Genomic DNA, 25400 nt, shown 5'->3' with positions numbered 1-25400 from the left:
GCGAAAAGCCGCGCGAGCCACGCGGCTTTCCGGCAGGCGCTGGCAAATACGCTTTCCGGCGGGCGGGTCGAGGCGGGAGGTTGCTAGTGGAGGCGTGAGCTTGCCTACCGGTGCAGCGGGGTCGTGTTTTGCACCTTGGGGGCCTCCTTGGCGACGTGAGCACCTCGACTCAGCATGCCGGGCGTGAAGCTGACTACCCAGGCCTACTGCAAGATGGTGCTACACGGCGCCAAGTACCCGCACTGCGCGGTCAACGGGCTTCTGGTGGCCGAGAGGCAGAGGCCGCGCAAGGAGCATCCGCCGGGCTCGGGCAGCCACACTCTCTTCGTGGACTGCATCCCGCTTTTCCACGGCACGCTGGCCTTGGCGCCCATGCTGGAGGTGGCGCTCACCCTGGTAAGGTCGGGGTCACGCGGGATTCTGGGCTGGGCGAAGTCAGGCGGCCTTCTTTCGAGAAGCGTCTCCTCCTGGGTAACGTGCTCTCAAGGTTTTGTAAAATTACCAAGAAACCGATCGTGGTGTGTATTCTTCAAACCAGCGCTCTGGACGTGAAGGTAGGTGGAGCTCCGTGAGTTCGAGGTCAACCTAGTCTACGTAGAGATACCTGTGATAGTTAACGCTGCATTTAAAGTTTAAACTAAGCTTGAGAGACCAAAAAGAAAAAACAATGCCTCAAGCATGTAAACCTCTAGCATGGCTGTACGCAGTTCTCCTACCCCAGACGGTGAAGACTATTTTTAAAATCGACTGATCTTGAAGAATTTGCTCTTCTAGCAAGATAGTAGGTCATAAAACTATTCCTGCTTTTGTAATCAAACTTTGGCTTTCTCCGCTCAAAAGATAGACCCAAAATTATATAGCTTTGTAATTTTTGCCTTTATAAGCCTTGGGCTGATAATAGCTAGGTGCTGCGTCTTGGGAGCGCTCTCGGATGTAGACCTGATGCCAGTGCAAGTCAGTCCTCGTGCCAGTATCTCAATAAAAAACTCCATCTTATTAAAATAAAATGTATTCACGAACGACCCCAGACCCATAACAACTCTGCCTCAAAAAAGTAAAGAAACACAAGTTGAAGTAGGCAGTAGCCCCTCCTTAAGAGACTTTAGCCTGCCTGAGCCCGGCCGCCATGACCCTGGCTGGGTTTGCCCTTCTCCCCCATTCCCTCTGCCTTGCTCAAGACTGAGATTCCATTCTCTCAGCTCGCCTGAGCAGCAGCACTCATTACAACTTCGTTTACATCTCAGAATGAGCTCTGAGATGAAGCTAGAGCGGGCAGGGCTGATGTGCCCCCAGCCGACCCCGTTCCAAACGTGTAGCCCAGACTAGCCTTGACCTCTCAATACTCTGCCCCGCTCAGTTCCTGAGAACTGGGACATGAACTAGCATGCCTTGACATCTGTTTCATTTTGTTTGTTTGGAAAGGGTTTCACTTTTGTAGCCCTGGCTGATCTGGAACACTACGTAGACCAGGCTGGCCTCCAAAATACAGAGGTCAGCCTGCCTCAGTCTCCCGAGTGCTAGGACTAAAGTGTGTGCACCACCAGGCCTAGCTCATCCTTTTCTTAATTTACATTACAGCACCAAGGGAAATGTCCCACCAACTACAGGTGTCTTTAGGTGAATTGTTTTAAATTTACTGAGCACATTTTTTGAGTGGTTTTGGGTTTTTGTTGTTGGTTTTGGTTTTTTGAGACAAGGTTTCTCTTTAGCCTTGGAACCTGTCCTGGATCTAGCTTTTGTAGACCAGGCTGGCTACGAACTCACAGAGATCATCCTGCCTCTTGTCTTTGAGTGTCTTAAAAAATTATTGCATGTATTTTGTTTTTAAATTTTAGATTCTTGGGGGCTGGGCAAATATGTGGGTGGTATTTATGAACTCGTGAATTTTAGTTTTTGAAGAAGTGTACTTTTCGTATCTGAAGCATCGCTGAGGATTCCTGTGCATTTTCCAGATCAGTCTTGTTCTGTTAGCAAAGAAGTTGCATGTGGCTTAATGTGAACCTGGCAGGGCCCTGCCTTTCTCGGGCTCCCCACTGAGTGTGGCTTGCGTGGCTTGAACCCAGGATTGGGTTAGATTTGGATCTGCAGTGGGCTGACAAGCTCTATACAGAAGAAACAGCAGCTAATAGAGGGTTTCGGGAGGTAGCTGAAGCACTTACTGCTCTTGAAAGGAAGAGGTAGTTCCTAACACTCAGGTCAGGCACCTACAACTATCTGTGACTCCATCCCCGGATCTGACCCCCTCTTATGACTTCTGTGGGCACTGCACTCACATGCCTATACCCACACAAGAGGCAGGCAGATTGCTGAGCCATAGCACGTGCCTTTAATCCCAGCACTCGGAAGGCAGAGGCAGGCGGATCTCTGTGAGTTGAGGCGAGCCTGGTGTACAGGATGAGTTTTAGAACACCCACAGCTACATAGTGAGACCATGTCTCCAAAAAAGAAAGAAATGTAAAATAAGATTTTTTTTTTCCACCTTAAAAAAAATCAGTTCATCCAAGCCTTGGAAGTTAGGATAGTCAGGATGGTCAAGCCAGCCCTGGGGCCTTCACAGGCACTGGGGGGTTCTGCCTTTCTCAATCTCCACCTCAAGCCCAAACCCACTTTTCAAGTTTTAGCATCTGTCTTGAACTCTGTGCACCAAGTGCTCTGTCTGCTCTGCTCTCTTTTCGTGCTGTCCTGGGACAGTGTGGGGCCTCTGGGGCCTGTGGCCTGGCCTCCCTCGGGCTCTTTGTTGAACCCATCCTTTCCTCCCCTGCCAGCCTCTAGTCTCAGATGACCCTCATCCTCTGCAGCAGGCTACGGTTCCACTTGAAGACCTGCAGTCTGACAGGACCTCCCCAGACTAGTGTTCTGTCTGTCCCCAGAATGTGGCCCCTATGCCCACTGCTTTCCCCTCCTAAACACCCTCCCCAACTGTCCCCACTACTGTTCTCTCCCACCCACGCTGGGACTGTCTCACTAGCAGCCATTAATTGAGTTTCTTAAATTTGTGGTGTTTACTTTTCAACCATGCAACCTTACACACCCAAGCCTGTGAGAAGTCTCTGAGTTTGAAGCCTGCTACTGTTAAAATACAGCTGTGGAAGTTTTAACAGCCGCAGAACCCATGCAGCTGTGTCTATGAGACCCTATCTGGTGTCTCCCACTGCTGGGGAGCACACACTGGAATGATTGTTGAACATGGGAAAACTCAGCTAGCCATTTCTTAACATGCAGTCTGGCAAAGGGCAATGTGAGAGTCCTTTGAAAGGATTTCTATTATTATTTTCCATTTTTAAAAAATCCTTGCATTTCTGACTGCTTTTCATTTGTTTAAGTACTTATGCCTATTATTTGTCCTCAGCCCTTTGACGTAGGCAGTGAAGGAATTACCTCTAATAGCAAAAAAACCCATAAAAGTGTTGGTAGGAAAATTAGCATGACCCTGTTTCTCTAAGCCTTTTGTCTTTTTCCCGTGCCTTGATTTCTGCTGCTCTGGGCAATTCTCTACATTCTGCTCAGATGACTTTCTTGCTTACCATGGTGTGATCTCAGGCCAGTGTTCTTCCTGCCGTCTCCATTCCATGCTCCACAGCTGTTGTCCCATCTGCCCTGGGTGTTCTTCCTCAGCATATGCCCCCTCCTCCCTGCCCATTAGCCTCCCAAGCTTCTCTTTCACTGAAAAGCTGATCTGAGAAGGAAACTCAGGAAAACTCAGCCACGGCCTGCTTCTTGCTCCAAACAGGGAGTTTTACTGGATTACCCTCGGTTTGGTCATGTAGGGTCGGGAGGGAGATGCTTAGCCTTGCCCGTTCTCCTGTTCTTATTGAGTCACCTGAGATAGATGGTGATGCTTAGATAGAATGTTAGCAGGCTTGCAGAGGGGCTAGCTCTGCAGGGTCAACGGGAATCGAGGGATTGACCCTGGCCCCTCCGCAGGTCTCCCATGTGACTGGCTTAGAACAGCATAGAGGACATTAAGCAGAGGGGGCTGGTCACACCCAGTAATTGCTTTCTTCTTCCCTGTGAAAGTGAAGATGTGCCTGAGGAGGATATGGTGTCTATCAGTGCTGTGTTTGCTGCTCCTTTTGTGGTCTCACAGACTCCATGATAGAGGCCTGGTTTTCATATAGTCGGGCCAGGGAGATGGACATGAGCAGAGGTCAGCTTGAGGGTTGTGCTTTGTCATGGCCCGCATGGGGGGGGGCAGGTTACTTGACTATGTGCCGCCACTCCAGACTACCCCCGCTTTTCATAAGACACATGGGCTAACTCTGCTCTGAGGCTTCTGTATGCCTGGACACTGCAAAGCCCTGTGCAACAGCCTATCCCATCCTCACTCATCTGAAGCTGCCTTCGTCCATTTTTTTATTTTCCTTATTTACTTAGGGGCTAGAGAGATGACTCCATAGTTAAGAGCACTTGCTGCTCTTCAGTGGACCCAGTTCCGTTCCCAGCACCTATGTCAGGTGACTCACAATAGTTCGTGACTCCAGTTCCAGGAAGTCTGACGCCTCTGGCCTCAACAGGTGCCTGCATTCCTGTACACATACCTACACACAATAAAAAGTAGTAAATCTTTAAAAAAATAAATTTATTTTGTGTGTATGGATGTTTCCCTTCATGTATGTCTGTGCACTCTTTGCATGCATGTGGTACTTGTGGAAGTCAGGATGTCGGAAATCCCCTAGGAGTTACATACAGTTGTGAGCCATAGCTGTAAGTGTGGAAAATTAAACCCAAGCCCTCTGCAAGAGTAGCCAGTGCTCTAACCACTTGGTCCTCTCTCTGGCCCTTCTTTCCCTATTAGAGCTTGTTTCCCTACTTCTGAGTTCAGGTGGTGCAGGGGTCTGTTCCTTGGTTAGTGGATAGGCAGTGTGCAGGTCCATGTTGGTGGAGACACGCACAATGTAAAAAATTGTTGGAGTTCCTAAAGCCGAGGTGGAGCTTTTATGGCCTGGTTTGCTTTGCTTTAAGCCTCCCCGCAGAGTCTAGAAGTTCCGTGTCACAGCATTATTTTTCCCACAGATTTGGTTAGGTGCCTGGGATTTTCACATAGGCCTGTGTCGTCAGCAGACATAGGGCAGGTTGAAGCATGTGTTAACGTTTGTCACAGTTATCAGTGCCATGTCAAGTGCTGTCTGTGCCCAGGTTCAAGGTGGTACCGTGTATGTTTGAGGCATATGTGAGACCTTTTGGCCAAAAAGCCAGATTAGACTGCTCTCTGAAGGCTGATGCTGTGCTGTTAGGGAGTAAATTTGCATTGTACCCCAGTAATAAGTACAGCAGAGTTGTGGGTGGAGAGGTTGTCCCTGCTTCTCTGTGTCAGTAAGACTAGGGATTATTAAACAAGTCAGTGGGTAGTGTGTGAACGCAAGCAGTCAGGAGGATGTGACTGTAGGCTAGAAAAGGGGCGCCCAAAGCTCATAGAAAGAACCAGCCTTGCCGTGGGATCTCTTATATACTGTAACAATTTTGTCATAACTAAAACACTGATTCCAGTAGCCAGGAAGGAAGTATAGGTGGGACGACTACACTAAGAGAATTCTGGGAAAAGGAGAGGCAGAGAATCAATCATTAGTCAGACACAGAAGAAGCAAGATGCCTTACTGAGAAAAGATACCAAGCCACATAGCTAAGCAGACAAGAATTATGGGTTAATTTAAGTTGTAAGAGCTAATTTATAATAAGCCTGAGCAACTGGGTGATAGTGGTATAAACCTTTAATCCCAGCACTTGGAAGGCAGAGGCAGGTGGATCTCAGTGAGTTCGAAGACTGTTACACAGAGAAACATTGTCTTGAAAAACCAAGATGATGATGATGATGATGATGATGATGATGATGATGATAGGCCTGAGCTGATAGGCCAAACAGTTTATAATTAAGCTTCTGTGTGTTTCTTTGGGACTGAATGACTGCAGAACCAGGCTGGACAGAAACTTCCTACACAGCCTTATCCCCATTGTAGACCTGAGATAATGAACTAACATTGTTCTATGCCACTGTGTTTGAGTGCCTTATTTCAAGAGCAATAAATGGAAAACAAGCAGGCCCTGAAAGAAGGGGAACTAGCCCTAAGGGCTGAGAGAGCTGGCCAGATGTAGGGTCACCTGCAGGAAGGACATACAGATCAACTTTTATTAGAAACAGCCAATGGATCACTTAGGTTTGAAATAAGGTAAAGATGCCAAACCCAAAATTTAGAACAAGGCCCACTGATGCTGTATGGGGATAAATTTGGGGAAACTTGTAGGTAGGGACAATTCTAGCGCCTATTCCCTTAAGAGGAGATGGCAACATGTGACTAATTCTGTGGGGATTTGTGCAGTGGAGCCATTATAGATGTTTGGGGACATAACCCTAATCGTTTGGGTAGATGACCAGCATTTTTAGCTGATTTAGTGAGCCCTGGTTTTGACCCAATACGATAACTCATGAATTCTCAGGAATCTGGAAATATTCTAGTGCACATGTGATTCAGGGACCCTGAGACTAGACCTGTCACATCTGCTTTTTGTCATGATGGAAACTGAGACTACAACCAGAGTCCAGCGTTGAAAGCAGGTTTTAAACACACATTTTCCAGAGACAGGGTATCTCTGTGTAGTTCTGTCTGTCCTGGAACTCACTCTAGATCAGGCTGGCCTTGAACTCAGAATCCACCTGCCTTTTCCTCCCAAGTGCTAGGATTAAAGATAGTCTTGTTGTGTGTCCCAGGCACCCACCCTGTGCTGTCAACAGACTTCTGGCCACAAACTTAAGGTCCTTCTGCCTCAGCCACCAAGTGCTAAGACCACAAATGCATGCCACCATGTCCAACTCATGTTGTCAGGCATTGGGTTTTTTGTTTAAGATTTAATTTGTGTGAGTCTGCCACAGGCAGGCGTTAGACCTGCAGAAAGCCAAATCAGATTGACAAACTGTATTACAGGGCGGGCAGCTCTGAAAGTCTGCTGCCTGCCCCTGTTGGAAGCACATGCAGGAGACTAAGTGTGCTACGCTGCAGAGGCATGGGTGCATTTACACCTGCCCCAGGTGCCCATTTACTGTAGAAAGCTTTGACAGGCATCACTAGCAAGTTGCTAAGAATTTACTCCTCTGTCTTATAATCAGAAATGTCTTGGACCACATACAGGCACATCTGTGAGGTGTCTGGAATACCTCACAATTTGCCATCAATATGGACACACTCCATTCTCAGTGCTATCAGTCATTTTAAAATACAAGCTTTCTCAACAAAAGAGGTAGCCAATTACTTTGCTAACTCGGGCAATTTTGTAAAGCGTAATTCCTTATGGGGCTCTCTTAATCTGGGGCTCCTCATAGGGGTAATCATTTTGCTCTTGTTTTCCCTTCCAGTCATCTTCAAATGTTTAGGATTTGCTATCCATTCAGCCCAGAGAAATATTCATGTGCTTCGGTTGAACAATAATTTTAAAATGACGGGCAGTGGTGGCACTCACCTTTAATCCCAGCACTAGGGAGGCAGAGACAGGGGGGTCTCTGTGAGTTCAAGGCCAGCCAGGTCTACAGAGCTAGTTCCAGGACAGCTAGGGCTGTTAACACAGAGAAACCCTTTCTCGAAACCAAAAAAAAGTAAGAAAAGAAAAATAATAAAAAAGGAGATACAGCCCAGAGGATAACAGAGCTACTCTGGGTGCATCCTGGAGATCAAAGCTCCGGGAGGATTATTTCCAGAATGCCCCTTGCTGCTGTGTTCCTGTATGGTGTGATTACTGTATGACGGGATCCCACTGTATCTAGTATAGTGTAATTGTTTCCTGGGAAATCCCCACTTCTCACTGGGCAATTTACTTGTAGATCATAATGAAGATGCCTTTTATAAAAATAGTAATGATTAGTTAGATCTATGAATTAATTGAATTTTGAGTTTATCTAAGATTCAGGTGGTTAAGACCGTAAAGATGATTTAGGTTATTCTCCAATTGTTCCAATAAAAGATACAAAGAAGACAATATACCTCCAGAAGAGGAAAACAGTAACAAGGAAGTTCCATGCACTATAGACCCTTGGGTTCTGCCTGTGGAGAAACAGGCTGATGATCCAAGAAAACAATTACGTCCCTGCACCAGGGTTCGGCCTGAGCCCCTCGGTCATGGAGCTTACAGAGTTAGTCACAGGCCCTGGTGTGCACCTCGAAAAACGAAGTTGTGAAAGGAGAGTAAATGACCCTGTTGTGTAAAGGAAAATAGGTGGTGGACTGACCGTTGTTTAATGTTTCTCTAGAGTAGAAAATAGAAATCTGTTGCCCTGAGACTGCAGACAGCTGCCTGCCAGGACAGAAGGAGCCGGCTGGGCTATACTCAGCTTGCTTAAAACTTTGTTAATCGGTCATAAAAGAATCGTTGCTTTGGGGTGAAGAAGAACGTGTAACTTGTGTTCTTACTGTGATTTCTTTTTACGTAAAGATTTTAATTTCTTTTTGAAAAATATGTGGTTCATGGCTATGAAGTAAGCTTTTCATGCATAGAAATCTTTGTATTAGGAGGTATAAAAGGGATAAGAGAAATAGAGAGGAGAGATGTAAAGGAAAACATCAGAAAAGAAGAACAAAGAGGATTAGGAGAATGTTCACAGGGAAACAACTGGAGAGACAAATAGGGCAGAAGAACAGAACAGAGAAAGACAGAAAAAGAACAACCAACAGGCCCCTCAGAAGAAGTCTCCTGTGTGTGCAGCTCTGCTGACACACCTCCTTTGCAGTTTCCCTGAGCTTCTGAAAGCTGGTCTGCACGGCAGCACCACAGATGCTGTGTATTTTAAAGAAATGGGGACTGAATCAAGATGCCTCCCTCTCCAGTCCACATGGCACTGCTCTGTGCTGTCAGTCGCCAAGGACCCCAGCTGTCTCGGAGGACCCTGCTTCTGGACCCGGCCCTTGCACGTTTCCCTGATGCTCATTTCGCTGTGGTCAGGAAAAATGCAAGGGCTATTTGGAGTCTGGCTTGTCCCGCGTGTGCTGGGGCTGTCACTGAGACCTGGTGCTAAGGTCATTTTCCCATTTGTGTTCCTCTCAGATCGACTCATGGTGCAAAGAAAACAGCTATGTGATCGCCGGCTATTACCAAGCTAATGAGCGTGTGAAGGATGCCAGGTACGGGTTGCACACCTGTGGATGGTGGGGTTGGAAGCCACAAAACCATCCCTAAGGTGCTTTTGACCACCACCCCACCCCACCCCGGCTTAAGTTTCAAAGCTTGTATTAAGCCCCCACTGTCTGCTTTATCAGGTGTGCGGGCAACTGGCCAGTTAAATAGCTAGGAATTCATCCATGGCTCCTCTGTCATGCAGGGAGGGAACTTAAAGAGGGGGAGCAGCTGCCAACCCTGCTTGTGTCCACCAACCTGTTGCCTCTCCAAAACAAGAGGCTGTGGAGTGGAAGGCAAAGTAGCTCTCTTGCGTAAGTAAAGTGGTTTGGGATTTGGAACTGTTAGAATGGGACCTTTGGTAAAAGTGTGGCCTTTGGTGCCTTAATTGGCTCCAGGTTCCTGCATCAAAGATGCCACCATGTCAGCTCTCTTGAACAAGATAAGTTAACTGTTGCTGTCTGCTTCAGACTGGGTCCCAAGAGCCTAGCAAAGGACACCTTCAGTCAGGGCTGCTTAAGGAACTCAGAGACAGGCTACTCCTAAAGGGGTGGGCCATAGATAGAACTCAGGAGCTGAGTGCAGGGACCAAACGGTGACAGCAGCCTCCATCCCTCAGCCCTCCAGGGCCATCGAGGAAGAGCTGGTAAAGAGGGCCACTTCCAGAGGAGCAACATCTTTTGGCCACAAGACATGGCCATCAGCCAGCCTAATACGTCCCACATCAGGGAAGGGAGGCCCAGATTAGTCAGTACTGATGTCCCTCTTCCATGCCCTCTGCTGTCCTCCAGAGGCTTCCTTTGGCTGCAGGCAGCTAGAAGCCAGGGGCAGCTGGAAAATACCCACACAGTAAGTACTGGGTTTTTTGTTTCCTGTATGGTTGGGTGGAGCCAACAGACCCCAGTGTGCTTATGCAGTATAAGCTCTTCTAGAAATAAAACAGTGAGTTGGGAAACCCCCACAATGGTTACTGTTGGGGCTTAGGAATATCCAAGAAATATGCCCATCTTATCATTGGAGGCCTACATCCAGATAGGGGTTCTTATTAAGTTGATGGCCAGCTAGATGCTGGGCTCATTGAGTACATCAAGGCACCTTCTGGGACCACCCAGAACCTGTAGAAGCCCTGTGCTCAGGTCCTGTTTATTCTTCCACCTCTTGTTCTGTGTGCCTTCTGGCCCTTATTCTGCCTCTGGGTGGGTGACAGGTACTGTACAACCTGTTACAAAAGCTGCTCTGGAAAAAGCTATGGATGCCGCACAGCTAGCTCTGTGCAGAACCAGGTGGGCCCTTCAGTCGACCTGTGAGGACCCTGAAGGAAAGCGGCTACAGCAGCTAAAGTTCAGACCTACCCAGCAGCGTGGCTAGAGAAGCTTTGTCAACATGAGATACGAATGCCGTTCATTGGTCAATCTAGAATGGCATCAAGCTCACAGCATAGAGAAGATGTGAAATGACTTAGAGTCCTAAAAGTGGTTTGGCTTAAAAAGAGGATTTGGTTGCCAGGGCCCTGAACCTCCTTGAGTAGCAGGCATGTAGAGACTCAAGCTCATAGAGTCCACAGCCCAGCGGGTCATCAGCTTGCCCCAGGCAACACTCCATTAATAAGCCCCATCCTTTTAGGAGATGCCCTCAGGGTCCCTTCTCCAAGAACTTGCTGGAGGAGTAAGTCCCACTCTGGCAATGTACCACATGGTCCCAGTGGCATTCATAGCCCCCAAGTCATCTCAGTGAGCCAGCACTCAGTCAGGTGGCTCCTTTGTTGCTTGTCAGTTGAGGTGTTGGTGAACTATACTGACAGAGGGACCTTTGATGACTCAGCTACAGTATGTATGGTAGACTCATGGGTCCTTCTCTACAGCCCAAACCAGGTGGCAGAGAAGGTGGCCTCCAGGATCGCTGAGGGCTTCAGTGACACTGCACTCATCATGGTGAGTCTCATTCCTGCTGCTGCTTAAGCTTTCCTCCTGTCCCAGCTCCAGGCCTCAATTGTTCCAGCACTGTAGTGGGCTGGGTACTACTGCGGTCACAGCACTGCGGTGGCAAGGACCACTGGGAAAAGCCAGTGTATCCTAGGGAGTCAGTGAGGACTGGGCGGTGGTGGCGCACGCCTTTAATCCCAGCACTTAGGAGGCAGGTGGATCTCTGAGTTCGAGGTCAGCCTGGTGTACAAGAGCTAGTTCCAGGACAGCTAGGGCTGTTACACAGAGAAACCCTGTCTGGGGGAAGGGGAAGGGTCTGGTTGTTGGAAAGGTGGGGAAATGCCTCACACTCACTCTACAACAGAGTTCCCTTGGTGTGAGCCTGTCTGTGCTGTTGGTGCTGCTTGCATAGGAGCCCAGGAAGGCGTTGCTCTTCTCAGCCCCGTCCTCATGCTTGTCACGACCCTCATCTTCTCAGGTGGACAATGCCAAGTTCACGATGGACTGCGCAGCACCTACAATCCATGTCTACGAGCACCATGAGAACAGGTGGCGATGCAGAGACCCACACCAGTGAGTGCAGTGCCCTCCTGCAGGTTCTAGGCTGTGAGTGGTACTTGCTGGTGTCCACACGGACCGATGGCACCACGCTCCTCGTGTGTTTGGTTTGATTTCTGATGACATAGATGATTCAGCCATGTCCCTCTAGGTTCTTCAGTGCCCTGTTTGGAGGGGACCTGTCCATTAACAAGTGTCTCGGGTCCATCCTTATGTGTTTCCCAGCAGCTGCTCTGTCCTTAGCAGCCTGTGTGGTCTTGGGGTAGGTATGAGACTGACTCTGCTGTCTGCCCTGCAGCGACTACTGCGAGGATTGGCCAGAGGCACAGAGGATCTTGGCGTCGCTCCTGGACAGCCGCTCCTATGAAACACTCGTGGATTTTGATAACCACCTGGATGACATTCGGAACGACTGGACAAACCCTGAGATCAACAAAGCAGTTCTGCACCTGTGCTAGATGAGTGCATAACTGGACACTGCACTACAGAGAAGAGAAAAACCTATTTTTAAATTTTGAGTAATAGTGGACTAAGTCTGTGGTGTGTGCCTTGGAAGGGGAGTCTGATCAGCATCCTTCAGGGCAGGGTTGTGGAGAGGTGTAGGCCACCCAGGCTTTGGGTTCCTTTTCTGTGCTGCCCAGTCCTGCCCATCAGAGCTCTTTCTGCTTGTCCCGGTTGTTCCCATTAAACAGTTCTAGTCTTTTATAATCTAGAAAGGGTGCATTTCAGTCTTTACTCTGGTGAGTGTGTAAGTCATCGGGCAGCCCCGTGGACTGTTGGAGCATCGTCTGATCAGCCAAGTTGGTGTCAAGGCTAGGAGCTGTGCTGTGGGCTCCACAAAGCCGCACAGGGAAAAGAGCCAGCACTGCTGCCTGAGAATCCTCAGTGTACAATGAACACAGCACACTGGTAATGAGAGCAGAGATCCCATGAGGAGAGGAAGCTGAACCCTTGAACATTCCCAAAACCTGACTCAGCTGCTCCGGGTCTTCAGAATGAGACCTGCTTTGTATTTAAAATAAACAAGAAACAAACATACAAAAAAGGAAGAAAAAAAAACCCTAGTGTTCGGTGTCTCCGGGATGTCCCAAGCGATGTGCTTGTTAGCTTGGATCATTTGACCAAGTGTTCTGACCATCTTAGGAAATAGTAAGACTTTTGGTGCATTGCGTGTTGTCCTTCGGACTGTTTTACGCAGAGAAATAGTGCCTTTCCTTAGGCTTCATGAGACTGGTGGCAAGGGTTGAAGACAGCGTTCTCCCCTGCACTTAAGTGGGACAGCCAGGGTCGCTGGCTTAGAGCAAACTCTGGGTGTGACTCTCCCCCCCCCCCATTCCAACACCTCTTGCCTTTAACTGTTTTGTTTTGCTCTTGATTTTGTTTGTTGGTTGGGGGAAGTGTTTCGTTTTGGTTGACTGAGAATATACCTTTGCCGTCCTGATTGACTTGGTGTTGGCTATGCACACAGAGAAGCCTGGCCTTGAACCTGTGTGCAGTGATCCCTCTGCCTTTGCTTCTCAGTTCCTGAGATCAGCACCCTCCCAGCTCTCCTTAACCTTTCAAGCTGACCTTGTCAGTTCCTGAACTAAGGAAAGTTGAGACACCAGTCCCTGTCCTTCCTCACCCTCATACAGAGGGCTTTGCAGGCTCCTCTGTATCCGAGGACAGCTGTCGGCATGTGCTCTCCCCTCCACCCCCTGCCTTGCTTATTTTTGAGATGGGAGTTTTTGTGCTAGAGCCGGAGTTGGGCAGCAGCTCACAGTTCCTCTAGCACAGAAGGGGAGGATCACAAGTTTGAGTCCAATTCTTCTTAATGAGTTTCAGGCCAACTTAGACTAGAGTGAGAACATGTTCTGAAAACAAAATCTGAGTGCAGCAGGTCACCTACGTACGTTGTCTTCAGGGACAACTCCCTTAGAGCTGTGGCTGGCAAATGGTTCTATATAACTCACACATCTAAGAACAGGAACCTGAGGCAGGAGCTGAAGCAGAAGCCATGGAGGAACACACTAGGCTCATTCTCTGAGGTTTGTTGAGCCTGCTTTCTTACATGATTCAGGACCATATGCCTGAGAGTAGCACCTCCCAGTGGGCCGTTCTACGTCAATCATTAATCAAGAAAATGACCCACAGACTTGTCTACAATCTAATGGTAGCAATTCCTTAACTGAGGAAGGAGGTAACTAGACTATCTCAAGTTGACAAAACTAACCTGCAGTGTATTTGTCAGGGTTCTCTAGAGAAACAATTGATAGGGGGGGTTCTTTTATATAATAATATATATTTATGTAAAATGGGATTTATTAGAGTCACGGGTAATGATCCAGCTATTCCAACAATATCTGGCAACCAGTGGATAATTCAAGAATCCAGTGTTCAGTCCACAAGACTGGATGCCTCAGCTGGTCTTAAGTATACACTGAAATCACAAAGAAGTAGGCTCTAATGCCATTGAAAGAATGAACTTGCCAGTGTGGGCAAGAGTAAGCAGGCAGGGGCTGGAGAGATGATGGCTCTGAGGTTAAGAGCATTGCCTCCTCTTCCAAAGGTCCTGAGTTCAATTCCCAGCAACCACATGGTAGCTCACAACCATCTGTAATGGGGTATTTTTTTTTTTTAAGAAAAGAGCAGACAACAAACAAAAGCTTCCTTCCATGTTCTTTATATAGGCTGTCACCAGAAGGTGTGGCCCAAATTTAAGGTGGATCTTTCTACCTTAAATGATAAATCAAGGAAAATCCTCAGAGATGTACCCAGCAGTTTGGGGTTCAATTAATTCCAGATGTAATCAAGTTGATGATCAAGAATAGCATCACAAGCAGACAGTTGTACCTTGTCAACTTGACATGCAAAGAGCACTAGTAAACCATAATGCTTCTGTTCTTGTTTATCCCCAAGTTGCTTTGATCAGTTTTAGCACAGCAATGGAAACTAAGCTAGGACACCATTAACAAGTATAGTACAAACTATCAATATAAAATTCTCTTAAACATTCCAGAAAACTAGAAAGGATTTTGAAGGTCTTACTGTAAGGCAGTGATGAAAAGGTAGGCCTGTCTAGCCTGCTTTAAATGTACAGTGTCTCAGTGTAGTGTGTTGAAACAGAACCTGTTGGGAGGATTTTGTATCTGTTTAAATTTTTTTTAATGAGTTTTCCATTTAATTTTGTTCGTTGGTTTTTCTGAGACAGGGTTTCAGTGTGCATCCTTGACTGGTCTGGCACTTACTGTGTAGACCAGGCTGACCTCATCTGCAAAGCTCCACTGGCCTCTGCCTCCTGGGTCTTAAAGGAATTTTTCATTTCTACAATTGCCTTTAAGGACTAAAGATACTGGCAGGCAGTGGTGGATACCTTTATTATCAGCACTGGAAAAGCAAAGGCAAGTGGATCTATGTGAGTTTATGGCCAGCCTGGTCTACAGAGTGAGATCCAAGACGGCCAAGGCTACAAAGAGAAACCTGTCTCCCCCCCCCCCCCCAAAAAAAAATGCTGGGCAGCGGTGGCACACCCCTTTAATCCCAGCAGAGGCAGGCAGATCTCTGTGAGTTCAAGGCCAGCCTGGTCTGCCAGAGCTAGTTCCAGGACAGGCACCAAAGCTACACCAAAAAACTCTGTCTCAAAAAAAAAAAATTAAGACCAGGTGTGGTGCTTGTTTTTAATCCCGGCACTCTGGAGGCAGAGACAGGCAGAAGTCTATGAGTTCTAGGCCAGCTTGATATACATAGCTCCAAGACAGCCAGGGCTATGTAGAGAGACCCTGTCTCCAAAATAAAGTTAAGGATACTATCCAGGCATGGTGGCATACACCCTTAATCCTGACACTAAGGCTGAGAAAATTGTCACAAGTTGAGACCAGCCTGGTCAATATTGTGAATTCCAAGACAACCTGAATCTAGAATGAAGACTCCAAAAAAAAAAAAAAAAAAAAAACCCAGGAAATAATACTAAAGGATGCTAATATGGAAAAACAGACAACAGCCTCATCGGAAACTATGCAGCTGAGGAAAAGCTAATTTAGCGGTGTGGGAGTGTTTGCGTAAACAGTGTGTGTCCAGTGGTGCCCGTGCAATAGAAAGCAGTTTGGAAATCCTGGGGAAGTCTGTAAGGCCAGCAAAATGGCTCCGCAGGTAAATGCACCCTTCAAGCCTGGCAGTCTGTTCTGTGCCTGGGACCCACATGTTAGAAAGAGATAGGTTGTCATCTGACCTCCACACGTGCACATATCTGATAAATAAATGTTATTTTTAAAGCCTTTGTGTAATTGGCATCATTTATTCTAGGAGCTTATTTTTCTGATGTCTGGAGAAACTTATTTCTGTCTGATACTTTCCACTTCGTGCCGACTTCTGTCGTTTCCCTGTCAGAATCGCCCGCTTTGGCAGAAAGCTCAGTGGAGTGCTGCCCTGCCAGCTCACAGATGAGGACATGAAAGGTGTGTGTGTTGTGCATAATTGGCGCTAGAGATTGAACCTGGGGCCTCATAACATGCTCATTGAGCTTTCTACCCCGTGAGCTAAATCCCCAGCCCTGTAAATACTTCATCCTCTTCAAATTGGCTTGCAACTTCTTGTGTGCCTGTGATATCCTCAATCGGACCCCTGTCGTTCCTTCAAAGCTGTTTCTGTAAGCCTCCATCCCCCAGGACTAGCTGCCTGGAGAACCACTCTTGCAGGTTCCTGAAAGGCTGCAATCTGAAGTGCTCGCTCTGGATTCAGGTCTGGAGCAGTGGTAGAAAGGCCGGGGATCCAGGGATCGATCAACTGCTTTCCAAGCAGGCAACACCAGCACAGCTGAGACCTGACCCTTACTGGAGGTGAGCCTTGGCTCAAAGTGCCTGGCATGCTCTGCTGAGTGCTGGCTGAGAAAATTCCAGATACCTTCATAAGTCTAATGAATTAGACTTCCAAATACATGTGACATCCATGGGCAAAGCTCCCACCCATCAGGAGGAACTAGGAATGGGGAGTCAACCATTCAGCCTCAGGATCATCCACACCTCCAGATTTTCTGTTGCCTGCCCCTGGGAGGGAACTGGGTATCTGTGAATTGGATGCATTCTTGAACACGCCCTGGACTTCCGGCAGGCTTTGCCTCTTAGGGTGATGGCTTAGAGCCCGGCAGATAGTGCCAACAGCCCTATAGTGCTCTGGATAGTCCAGAATGGGGTTAGATGAATTCCATTTGCCACTTGACTCTGTGACCCTGAGCATTTTACTGCCCACACCCCTCTGATAACATTCACCTACAGGGCCATGCACAGTGGAGAGAATATGCTCACGCTGGAATATATTCAGGTGACATTGAGAAAGCTTTTAGCTGCGAAATGTTTTCACATCTAGAATGTGTCACTGGTCAGATGCATCCAAGGGCACCACCTGGCCAAAGACAGCATAGAAAGGGTAAGAGGATAAAATATTCAAAAGCTGGCACAACTTTCACATCGTCACATTGTTTCTATCAGCTGCCCCTTCAGCTAGAGTTGGTCTTGTCTCCGTCTACAGACGGGGACACCAAAGCCTGCTCAGCCTGCAAAAATGACTTCATAGGTTCGCACAACAGTAAGTGATGGGTGGAGGAGAGGGTTTGAGCTAGCCGTGCCTCTACCGGAGACAGAAACTCAGTGTTGGCATGGCATGTGTGAGACTCAGGTTCAATACCCTGTACTGCAGAAAACCCTCTCTCCGCACTCAGTTCCCTTGCAACCCCAGCCCAGTCCAAGTACCCTTATTCCAGGGCCAACAGGAAATGAGGGACGGACAGGCACTCTTCTGCCATCCCCTTCACTGATGACTTAAGAGTGGTCAGAGCTGCAGCAGCCTTGCCAGGGCAGAGGTGGAGAGCAAGGTGCCTGCCTGTGTTTGGGCCCATGCAGGGAATGAGAGGTGTGGTAGTGGGTAATAGTCTCTGCTCCAGCCCAGGGGATGGAAACCCAAGGAGACTGGGGCCCAAAACCAGCGTTTGCAGCCAACAGAGCCACAGTTGGTTTTGTTTGGTTCATTGTCTCCTGTGTAGTGCAGAAGGACTCGGCCCTCCTGCCTCTACTTCCCAAATACAGGCATGCCTGACTGTCACCTGATGTGCAGCCGTGACTGAGGTATTTTTTTTTTATCTAAATATCAAAGTAAATAATACAGCTTCTCAGCCAAGTGTGGTGGCCCATACCTAGCACTTGGGAGTAAGAGAAAGGAATATTGTGAGGTTGAAGTTAGCCTCACAACATAGTGAATTTGAGGCCAACATGGACTCAATTACAAAAAACCACAAAGGGGAAAAGTACTACTTCTAGGTATCCAGGGATTATGACCTCAAACTTGGCATGGATTTTTTAAACAGGATGCATACAGGAGTGATCGATTGTACTACATTAAAATTAAGAAACTTGTTCATAAAAAGGACAGTTAGGTTGACATTCAGGAAAGCAGGGCTGGAGAATGGCCTAGAAGGTAAAGTGCTGTGCAGTCATGCGGACCGGAACTCTAATTCCAGCACCCACGTGAAAAGCCAGACCGATAGGCAGGCAATGGTGGCGCACACCTTTAATCCCAGCACACGAGAGGCAGAGGCAGGCGGATCTCTGTGAATTCGAGGCCAGCCTGGTCTACAAGAGCTAGTTCCAGGACAGACTTCAAAGCTACAGAGAAACCCTGTCTCAAAAAAAAAGAAAAAGAAAGGAAGAAAGAGAGGAAGGAAGGAAGAAAAGCCAGACCGAGCCACAAGTAACTGTGATGCCAGCACTGCTGGGTCCCTGGCGCTCGCTGGCCAGTGTAGCTGAGTCAGAGCTCTGAGTCAGTGAAGAGACCCTGTCCCAAAAACTAATGTGGAGTGGCTCAAGAGTTGGATGAGAAGTTAAGAACCTGAGTTAGGTTCCCAGCACTCACATCAGGTGGCCCACAATGTCTGTAACTCCTGCTCCAGGGATCCAACACCATTTTCTGGCCTCTGCAGGGCACCCACTCATTTGTGAGTTACACACACATGCGCACACACACGCATACGTCCTTTAAATAAATAATAAATGAGTAAGGTGGGTTCCAATGTGGTGGCACGTGTCCTTAATCCCAGCACTCTGGAGTTAGAAGCAGGGGATCACTGAGTTCCAGGTCATCCTGATCTGTGTAGGGAGTTCCAACCAAAGCTATATAGAGAGAACCTGTCTCAACAAATAACAGTAAATTAGGCAGGGAGTGACTGAGGAAGACATCCAACATTGACATACACATGTGCATGCATACCTAGATGGTCATGTGCACACACACGCACCAAATATGTATATATATGTGTGTGTGTGTGTATACATATATACATATATGTATATATAAATAGATATATTTGGGCAACAGTGTGGTGCATGCTTGTTAATCTGAGCATTCAGAAGAATTCAGAGTTTGAAGCCAACCTGAGCTACAATGTCGAGGACCAGCCTCAACAAAAATACCACTTGCCTGGGTAGGGGCGTGGGGATCAGAAAGTTAAGTAAAGAGTACAAAGACGTGAAAATAATAAAACAGAAAACATGGAATAGTTCCAGTGAATACTGAAATCACCTGCATTTAATTTCCATTACTTAAAATACCCCTGACCCCAAAAGGTAGGTGTAAAATAAAAAACTGCATTTACATGATACAAGGAAATGCACATACCAATTGAAGGTTGTGAGCTACAGTCTTAGGTAAACGTTTTGTCGCTAGAACAAGACAAGTGACACTCACACCCTAGATCAAAACATTCTATAGGCAAACCACTGCCTGGGTGGGATTCATTGTTATCTCCTTTAGGGAGCAGAAACTTAGTTGGATCATTAGACTTTTGTTTGAAGTAAAAACTACTTTTCTATTCCTAAAATGCAAGGTCTGGATATTATTGTCCACATCTTTTGACAAAAAACTTAAGAGAGCAAAACTCTTTGATCTAAATCTAGGTGGGACCTTTGCTTGAGGTAAAAACAGACAATAGCCAGGCGGTGGTGGCGCACGCCTTTAACCCCAGCACTCAGGAGGCAGAGGCAGGTGGATCTCTGAGTTCGAGACTAGCCTGGTCTACAAGAGCTAGTTCCAGGATAGGCCCCAAAGCCACAGAGAAACCCTGTCTCAAAAAAAACAAAAAAACAAAACAAAACAAAAAACCAGACAATAGCCTTAAAGAAATAGAGGTAAATTCCAACTCTCTGACCTTTGCTCGAGGTGAAAATAGGCTCACATTTTTGAGCCTCCACACTACATAGACCTTATCTCAAAAAAACTGAAAAATTCAGGAAGCAACACGTTATAAAAAGACATTTGTGGGGCTGGAGAGATGGCTCAGTGGTTAAGAGCACTGACTGCTCTTCTGAGGACTATGGTTCAATTCCCAGCACTCACATGTCAGCTCACAACTGTCTGTAACTTCAAGATCTGACACCCTCACACAGGCATACATGCAAGCAAAGTGTCAATGCACATAAAATACAAATAATAGATTTTGTTTGTTTGTTTGTTTGTTTTTCAAGATATGGTTTCTCTGTAGTTTTGCAGCCTGTCCTGGAATTTGCTCTATAGACCAGGCTGGCTTCAAACGCACAACATCCACTTGTCTCTGCCTCCCAAGTTCTGGGATATTGACTGAGGTTTCTGTCCTGCCCAGTCCTGCAGCTGTTCAGTCCCAAAGAAACACACAGAGGCCTACATTAATTATAAACTGGCTGGCCTATTAGCTCAAGCTTCTTATTAATTAATTCTTAAATCTTAAATTAAACCATAATTCTTGTCTGTGTTACCCACATACCTTTTATCAACGAGGCATTCTCATCTTGCTTCCTCTGTGTCTGGGTAACAACTGCAGACTGAGACTTTCCTCTTCCCAGAATTCTCCTGTTCTGGTTATCCCACCTATACTTCCTGCTTGGCTACTGGCCAATCAACATTTTATTAAAGCAATACAAGTGACGAATCTTTACAGGGTACAAGACCATTGTTCCACAGTACTGGGATTAAAAGTGTGTGTGACCACTGCCCAGCAAAATAAATGAATTTTTTTAAAAAAATAAGTATGGCTCCCATGGGTTCATTTTTGAATTCTTCATTCCTAGTTGGTGGAACTATTTGGGACGAATTAGGAGGTGTGGCCTTGTTGGAAGAGGTATGTCACTGAGGGTGGGCTTTAAAGTTTTGAAAACCCACACAATTCCCAGGATGCTCTCTCTGCATTGTGCTTATGGATAAGGATGTAAGCTCTCAACTACTGTGCTCCAGTGTCTTGCCTGCCTGCCTGCCTGCTGCCTACCTGCAGCCATGCTTCTCACCATGATGATCATAAACTAACCCTTTGGAACCATGAGCCCCAAATTAAATGCTTTTATAATGAGCTTTGGTCATGATGTTTTGTCATGGCAATAGAAAAATAACTAAGATGGGCTGGAGAGATAGCTCAGAGGTTAAGAGCATTGCCTGCTCTTCCAAAGGTCCTGAGTTCAATTCCCAGCAACCACATGGTGGCTCACAACCATCTGTAATGGGGTCTGGCGCCTTCTTCTGGCCTGCGGGCATACACACAGAAAGAATATTGTATACATAATAAATTAATAAATATTAAAAAAAAAGAAAAATAACTAAGAAACGAATCAGGCTGTGGTGGTGCACACCTTTAATCTCAGCACTAGAGAGGCAGAGGCAGGTGAATCTCTGAGTTCAAGGTCAACCCGGTCTACAGAGCAAGTTTCACCACAGCCAGAGCTACACACAGAGAAATCCTGTCTCAAAAAAAACTAAAGCATCATCCATACAAAAATAAATTACCAATTGCTAGATTACCAATCTCCAGTGCCCCTAGTATCCCTAGCAACATAATGTTCCCCACAGATGCTAGATTACTATGTTTGCTACATTTATTTTTTTAATACATTTTTATTAATATTTATTGAGCTCTACATTTTTCTCTGTTCTCCTCTCTGCCTCTCCCCTCCCCCTTCAGTCCTGCCCCAAGGTCCCCATGCTCCCAATTTACTCAGGAGATCTTGTCTTTTTCTACTTTCTACTTCCCATGTAGATTAGATCTGTATAAGTCACTTTTAGCGTCCGCATTGTGTCTAAGTTCTCTGGGATTGTGGTTTGTAGGCTGGATTTCTTTGCTTTATGTTTAAAAGCCACCTATGAGTGAGTACATGTGATAATTGTCTTTCTGTGTCTGGGTTACCTCACTCAAAATAATGTTTTCTAGCTCCATCCATTTTCCTGCAAAATTCAGGATGTTGTTATTTTTTTATGCTGTGTAGTACTCCATTGTGTAAATGTACCACATTTTCTTTATCCATTCTTCGATCAAGGGGCATTTAGGTTGTTTCCAGGTTCTGGTTATGACAAACAAAGTTGCTATGAACATAGTTGAGCACATGTCCTTATGGCACAATTGAGCATCCTTTGGATATATACCCAAAAGTGGTATTTACTGGGTCTTGAGGAAGGTTGTTTCCTAATTTTCTAAGAAATCACCACACTGACTTCCAAAGGAGTTGGTTGTACCAGCTTGCATTCCCGCTAGCAATGCAGAGATGTTCCCTTTTCCCCACATCCTCTCCAGCATAAGTTGTCATCAGCGTTTTTGATTTTGGCTATTCTTACAGGTGTAAGATGGAATCTCAGAGTTGTTTTGATTTGCATTTCTCTGATGACTAAGGATGTTGAATATTTCCTTAAGTGTCTTTCATCCATTTTAGATTCCTCTATTGAGAGTTCTCTGTTTGGGTCTGTACTCCCTTTTTTTTTTTTTTTTAAATTGGATTATGTGATCTTTTGGTGTCCTATTTCTTGAGTTCTTTGTATATTTTGGAGATCAGACCTCTGTCTGCTGTGGGGTTAATGAAGATTTTTTTTCCCATTCTGTAGGCTGTTGTTTTGTCTTGTTGACCATGTCCTTTGCTTTACAGAAACTTTTCAGTTTCAGGAGGTCCCATTTATTAATTGTTTCTCTCAGTGTCTGTGCTGCTGGGGTTATATTTAGGGAGTGGTTCCCTGTACCAATGCATTCAAGTGTACTTCCCACTTTCTCTTCTATAAGGCTCAGTGTGGCTGGCTTTATGTTGAAGTATTTCATCCATTTGGACTTGAGTTTTGTGCATGGTGATAGACATGGGTCTATTTTCATTCTTATACATGTTGAAATCTCGTTATGCCAACATCACTTGTTAAATGTGCTTTCTTTCTTCCATTTGATATTTTTTGCTTATTTATCAAAGATCAGGTGTTTGAAGATATGTGGATTGATATCCGGGTCTTCTATTCAGTTCCATTGATCCTCCTGTTAGGATGAAAGGCACGTGCCACCCCCCCCCCAATTGTTTGCTCTTTAAAAAAGCTTTTTTAAAAATATTTATTTATTTATTATGTATACAATATTCCGTCTGTGTGTATGTCTGCAGGCCAGAAGAGGGCACCAGACGTCATTACAGATGGTTGTGAGCCACCATGTGGTTGCCGGGAATTGAACTCAGGACCTTTGGAAGAGCAGACAATGCTCTTAACCACTGAGCCATCTCTCCAGCCCCTTAAAAAAGCTTTAAACTGAGTGTGATAGCTCCTATCATCTCAGTCTTCAGAAGGCTGAGGCAGGAGGATTATCATGAGTTCAAGGCCAGCCAGCCTTGAATACAAGTGAGGTCCAGGCAGCCTAGAATACAAGATGAGATTCTTGTTTCAAGAAAAGAGAAAAGAGGGGGCTGGAGAGATGGCTCAGAGGTTAAGAGCATTGCTTGCCCTTCCAAAGGTCCTGAGTTCAATTCCCAGCAACCACATGGTGGCTCACAACCATCTGTAATGGGGTCTGGTGCCCTCTTCTGGCCTGCAGGCGCACACACACAGACAGAATATTGTATACATAATAAATAAATAAATAAATAAATAAATAAATAAATGAAAAGAGAAAAGAAACCTCATTTTAACAATGATTTGAGCTGGGTAGAGGTGGTGTGTGCCTTTAATCCCAGCACTTGGAAAGCAAAGGCAGATGGATCTCTGAGTTCCAGGTAAGTTTGGTCTACAGAACACCACAGAGAAACCCTGTCTCAAAGAGGGAAAAAAAAGCACAGAGGGCTGGAGAGATGGCTCAGAGGTTAAGAACATTGAGTTCTTCCAGAGGTTTTGAGTTCAATTACCAGCAACCACATGGTGGCTCACAACCTTCTGTAATGAGATCTGGTGCCCTCTTCTGGTGTGTAGGCATACATGCAGGCAGAACACTGTACATAATACATACACACATACCTACCTACATACATACACACATTCATAAAGATAGATCTAGATATGTAAAGTGTTTGGGATGGCTGTGTCAGAAAGAGGCCTGGGTTGGCTGTCAGTCATACCCTAGGACTGTACAATCCACTCAGTCTTGTGAGACCCAGAAACTTGAGTCCAGGACAAGTCATGGTCACATCTGACCTGGCCAGAGTCACTCAAAAGGTGTGTGGTCCCATAGCTGAGGCTCTTGGGGTTAGGGGAGCAGAATTGGGACAGAGAGGCACCTCAGTCTGACCCACAGTATATTGTAAATCCGAGGCCTTTCTAACATGCATGTAAGAGAATAGCCCAGAATCCTCTGGGCTCAGCTCTCTCCCGCAGACTGCATGGGTCCTCAGCCACCCTACATGGACATGGCCACTTTTGACTTCAGGCCTGCTCCTAGGAGGTCGGAGGAGAGTCTTCGAACGTTCTCAAGGCTCAGAAGTTTCTGTGGCAGGCTGCTCTGTTATGTGTCCTGGTTCCAGGACCAGTGGGTGTATGGACAAGGTTCTATGATGCCCTCGCTGAAGGTGACCTGGTCTCAGTAGGGCACCTACAGTCCCTGGCCTCCCTTTCCCCAGTCAGCCCTATTGCCCCACAACCCTTCCCTGGGGCCAAACAGAGAAGGCTCTAGGCTCTCTCCCCAGCATGAGTTCTGGCGCTCACCTGTCCCCTAGTCAGCCCTGTGGTTCCCAAGTGGATCAAGCCTCACAGGCCCGAGGAAGGGCATTCCTGGGAGGGAAACACCATGTGGAGCCAGAATTCAAGCCTAAGGTTGGCTCGGAAATGTTCTGAAGTGAAGCGGCAGTTCACTAGCCAACCAGCTCAGACCTAGGTGTGGCTCAGGGCAGGTGCACGCTTAGCAAGGGGCTCGCTCACCTCTCCTCACCAATCCAGGGTGGTGACTCAGAGGCTCAGCACTCCAGACTCAGGGAACTCACTGGGTCTGAGTTCATCTCCTCTGCTGGCTTGTACCCTCAGGCTGTGTATAAACCTAAAACCTCCACTGTGGTCTGATATCCTCCTAGGGCTATGCCAGATGCTCACAGCTGCCTTTCCTGCAACAGATACCCACCAATGGCTCTCCCTTTGCCATTCCTCTTCCTCCCCACTGGCCCACCCCTCTAGCCCTAGGCCGGACATGAGGATCCAAAGCCAGGGGATTAAAGCTTCAGATGCCACAGGGTACACACAAGGCCTGGGCTTAGGGATAATTTCCCTTCTCTGCAAAGGCCAGGCATTTAGTCCACATGAGCCAGGAGGTACGGGGAGCCGGGGAGCAGCCTGAGCCCAGATGGCCACCGCAGAAGAACAAGCAACTGTCCCCAGCCTGAAGGAGTTCCCTGAGGCTAAAGACAGCCACTGAGCTCCTGCGCCAACAGGTAGGAGGGGCAGGAGCGGGGTGGCGCTAGAAGGCATGGCGAGGACCCATCTTCAGCCTCCTGAGCTCTTAACCCATCCTGTGCCCTGTCACGTGCCATGAGCTCGGGAACCTCTTCCCAGCAGAAGGCGAACAAGTCTCATCTTTACTTTGTTAAAGGGGCCACCTCATGTGTTGTTGTTGGCTTAGTTTATTTT

The 25400-nt window shown here is 46.8% G+C and overlaps 1 protein-coding gene across 1 annotated transcript; it reads left to right on the top strand.

Moving 5' to 3' along the window:
• Positions 1 to 41: 41 nt before the first annotated feature.
• Emc8 (ER membrane protein complex subunit 8) lies at positions 42 to 15823 on the top strand. Its single transcript, XM_048437409.3, has 5 exons — positions 42 to 396; positions 9025 to 9101; positions 10955 to 11024; positions 11494 to 11588; positions 11872 to 15823. The coding sequence occupies exons 1-5, from the start codon at positions 175 to 177 to the stop codon at positions 12029 to 12031; spliced, it is 624 nt and encodes a 207-aa protein (XP_048293366.1). The 5' UTR covers positions 42 to 174; the 3' UTR covers positions 12032 to 15823.
• The last annotated feature ends 9577 nt before the right edge of the window (positions 15824 to 25400 follow it).

The sequence above is a fragment of the Myodes glareolus genome, chromosome 22, assembly GCF_982192425.1.
Source record: "Myodes glareolus chromosome 22, mMyoGla1.1, whole genome shotgun sequence".
Taxonomy (NCBI): domain Eukaryota; kingdom Metazoa; phylum Chordata; class Mammalia; order Rodentia; family Cricetidae; genus Myodes; species Myodes glareolus.
The sequence above is the reverse complement of the archived record's forward strand: the minus strand, read 5'-3'. Positions and strand labels throughout refer to the sequence as shown.